The sequence below is a fragment of the Rutidosis leptorrhynchoides genome, chromosome 7 (assembly GCF_046630445.1).
Source record: "Rutidosis leptorrhynchoides isolate AG116_Rl617_1_P2 chromosome 7, CSIRO_AGI_Rlap_v1, whole genome shotgun sequence".
In the NCBI taxonomy this organism is placed as follows: Eukaryota; Viridiplantae; Streptophyta; class Magnoliopsida; order Asterales; family Asteraceae; genus Rutidosis; species Rutidosis leptorrhynchoides.
In genome coordinates, this window is record NC_092339.1 from 252,902,334 (window position 1) to 252,906,002 (window position 3,669).

The 3,669-nt window shown below is 31.1% G+C and overlaps 1 protein-coding gene across 1 annotated transcript; it reads right to left on the reverse strand.

Annotated features, from left to right (window-relative positions):
- Positions 1-1,139: 1,139 nt before the first annotated feature.
- On the reverse strand, positions 1,140-2,444 carry LOC139859951 (uncharacterized). The gene has a single exon (XM_071848733.1). The coding sequence runs from the start codon at positions 2,442-2,444 to the stop codon at positions 1,140-1,142; it is 1,305 nt and encodes a 434-aa protein (XP_071704834.1).
- Positions 2,445-3,669: the final 1,225 nt, after the last annotated feature.

The window sequence follows — 3,669 nt, forward strand, 5'->3', positions numbered from 1 at the left end:
ACATGACAGTGAAATTATAAAAAGGGAAACCGTTATAATTTGGGTATTGGCGAAGGTCAAAACTAGGCTAGGTCTCAATTTAAATACTTGGGGAATAGTAGCTTTCTAAAAAGAATCCGATGAAAATTAGATTTTATTTAGTTAAGTTGTAACCTTATGTTTATTCGAGAGAAAAATGTAAAGTTTGATACTAGAACATTTTAATAGGGCGTAAAACTTAAAACAATCCATGGACCTAGGGGTGACACAATTAAGTAAACACTCCCATTTATCTTATTTATATTTGTTATAAAAGTATTATTATTATTATTTACGATTTACCATTTTAAAATATTAGAAAAATACATAAAAACATTTAATTTTCGTAACAGTTAAGTTGTCACATATTTTTACACGTACACGAATCGTGTATCATCACACGAATCGTGTAAGGCTAAAACGCGGCTACAGTACAGCTAGGTTAAAATTAGGGTTTTTGTTATTTAATTATATTTATATTTAGGTTATTAGTTATTTTAGTTATTTTAATTAAGTTAATTAGTTAAAGTTATTTAAAATACTTAAAATACATGTTTTAATCCTAAAATTAGTATTACTTATTATAGGTTTATAAATTGTAATTAGTTTATAATTAGTAAATTAATTAAATTCCTTTTAATTTGTATTAGTTTTACTAAAAATGCATTTTAGTTAATTTAAATAAGTTTCTATTGTAATTGCTCAAAACAAAATTCTAAATATATAGTTTCATTAAAAATTACTCCCTCCGTCCCAAAAAAACTGTCCACCTTACTATTTATATTTGTCCCAAAATAATTGTCCCTTACCCAAAATAACAATAAAAAACCACCAAAGTTCCTATTTTACCCTTTTATTATTGGAAGGTGAAATTTAATAATTTAGTTAGCTAATTCATTAAGATGGAACGTATTAATGGGTCCAGTACTAGAAATTAGGAAATGCAAGTGTCTTACGCGGTATGCATCAACTACGGAGTAATAGATGAGCAAATTGGATTAATTGCATAAAAACAAACCACTCAACTTAATTTAAACATATTTTATGGCATAATCAAAAAATATTACGACTACCTTTATTCAAAACTTTACTGACTAAACAAATTTTCATGGAGTGACTATCTAAAGACCTAAATACGAACCGACTTCGTTTATTAAGTTCTCATCAATGTCAATTTGTAGCGGTAGATTTCCTTGCCTCTCCAACTTTCCTTTACCAATGTGTGGCGTTTGATAATTGTTACCCCCTCGAACCTTCAGAATTTCTTTCATGCACATTTGTAAAGTTAAAAATACATTATTGAGTTCACGTGATCCCATTCTTTCAAAAGACACTTGAACCGCTGAAATCAGTTCGTCAATTGTTCCAAGAGATTCTTGTTCTTGAAGTGACTGAATTGCTCGAAAAAATCCAAGATCCAATACATTTAAATCTGGGCTATTTGGTGGTTGGAAACAAAGCCGAATATCAAATCCATCTCGAGATGCTTCTTCAAGAAATCGACTATCGTTAATATTAATATGCGGTTTTGCATTATCTTGTTGTATAAATATTGGTCCCGTGTGTCCTTGTGGCCATTTCGCTCTTATTGCTGGCAATACTTTCTCTATTAACCACGTTCTTGTTACTTCCTTAGTCACTGACAAAATAGGCTTTGTCTCCAATGTACCTGCAACACGATTTTTGCTAGAACGTTTAGCTGGCTCTAGTGTTGTGAACGGAAAAATACCAATCTTTCCCGAGAAGATTTCATTGCCCGATGCATCAAAACGTGGGCGTGCAACAGCAGCTAGGAACATGAATTTTGTGATAAACTTTTTACTTTTACATGTTCTTAATGGTTCATCTTCACCTGGAACGAGGTAGTAACGTCTTGAAGATTTTGTAAGGTAAAACCACTTTTCATCAATGTGGACAACATTAAACATATCATCAAAAGTTGAATCATTATTTGATAATGATCGGTTAATTTTCGAGAAACAAAATTCTAACCTTGCCATTTTATTTGCTTCGGTCAAATCTGGTTTAACGGCATTAGTGTGAGTTCGAAGTGCACCTTCTTGAACTCTTCTATGCAAAGTCGATTTTGAAACACCAATTGAGTTTGCAATAGAGCAAATATTAGATCGACGATGAAAAGGAAGACCTTTAACTTCACCAAGATTTATTTGCTTCTTTTTTCGTCCAACCGATTTTGACTTTTTTAAAGATACGTCCACCATTGATTCTTCATTTACATGAAGTTTACCACGACCCCAAATGCGACTTATGGTTTTCGTACAAACAGCATATGAATTTGCTATGTCACTTATAGACCCTTTTCTAAGCTTTCCATTAGAACTTTCTTGCAATAAACGTTGGTAGATTGCTTGACGTTGCTCATTAGTCAAGCTCTTTTTTGAGTTTAAATTAATTAATCGCTCCATCTTCTTACAGAAAATGAAGGAATAAAGAATTGAAAAGAATAATTGTGAGTTATAAGTTGGATGTGAAAGAAGAATCAATTTAATTGTATGTATTGATCTGACGAAGATCCTACAAAATATATAGTGCTCAATAAAAAATTGGTGGGAATCAAAATTGGTTTAGCACACATTATGTATACTCAGTAGATGAAAATTCATGGTGGGAACTTTGCCACCAAAATTTCATTTTATTGGATACATTTTAGTATTTTACTCCGTAAATATATTGTGCATTCCCACCAAAATGTTTGGTCAACCTTTTGATTTCACTAGCATTATTAAGAACCTAAATTAGAGTAGAAAAACTTATGGAGCATTAATTAAAGGGTAATTTAGACAAATTAATCATCTATCATAAATTGTAAGAATTTTGTTGGCGGACTCTTTTTTCGGGACGGAGGGAGTACTATTTTACTAATTACCATTTAGTAACATAATTAATGCATCATAATTAGTTTATTTTCATTTAGTTCCTTTTTAAGTTAATTTTTGTAATCTTGTAATTTTATTTAGTAAATTAGTTTTAGTTATTTTCTTTTACTGTTATTTTACAATTGCCTAATCCAAAACCCCCTTTAATTAAGTTTGACATCAAAGACTATTAAAAACCATTAAACACTCCATCTCCCTGTGGAACGAATCGGATTTACCAACAAACTAAACTACACGGATAGGACTAGTTGCCTATATATATGTGTGAAATCAACCTGAAATCAATAAAATACCACATATACAATAAATCAATTCGTGTAACAAAACAACTCAAATCCGTTCATAAATAAAGGTTACGTTTCCGCACATCAACACCCAGTCTACAAATCAATACCACAAATTCTAAAAAAGCTGAATACAGCAGCACAAACTGTACACGACCTTAACTGTCGAAAGTTTGATGATAAAGAATGAAGTATTGGAAACACTCAATAGAAAATTTAGTACCGAAAAGCGAACTATGCGAAACTATGAAGGAAACCGTGGACAAATCACAAAGAATAAGTTTGACTTCAAAGAATCCAAATGATCCTGCATCTGATGAAATCTTTAACGAATACCTTGCTTCCGAATCTAAACCCTTACGGATAAATCATCTTCATCATCCATCGATATTAGAAATTCCAAGATATCATCGTATCTTTCATTATAAATATCCTCCATATTTCTGAAGATATTTTCAAAACTATTCTTA

Excerpts from the sequence above, each read along its gene's own strand:
- LOC139859951 (XM_071848733.1), bottom strand. The coding sequence starts at position 2,444 with ATGGAGCGATTAATTAATTTAAACTCAAAAAAGAGCTTGACTAATGAG.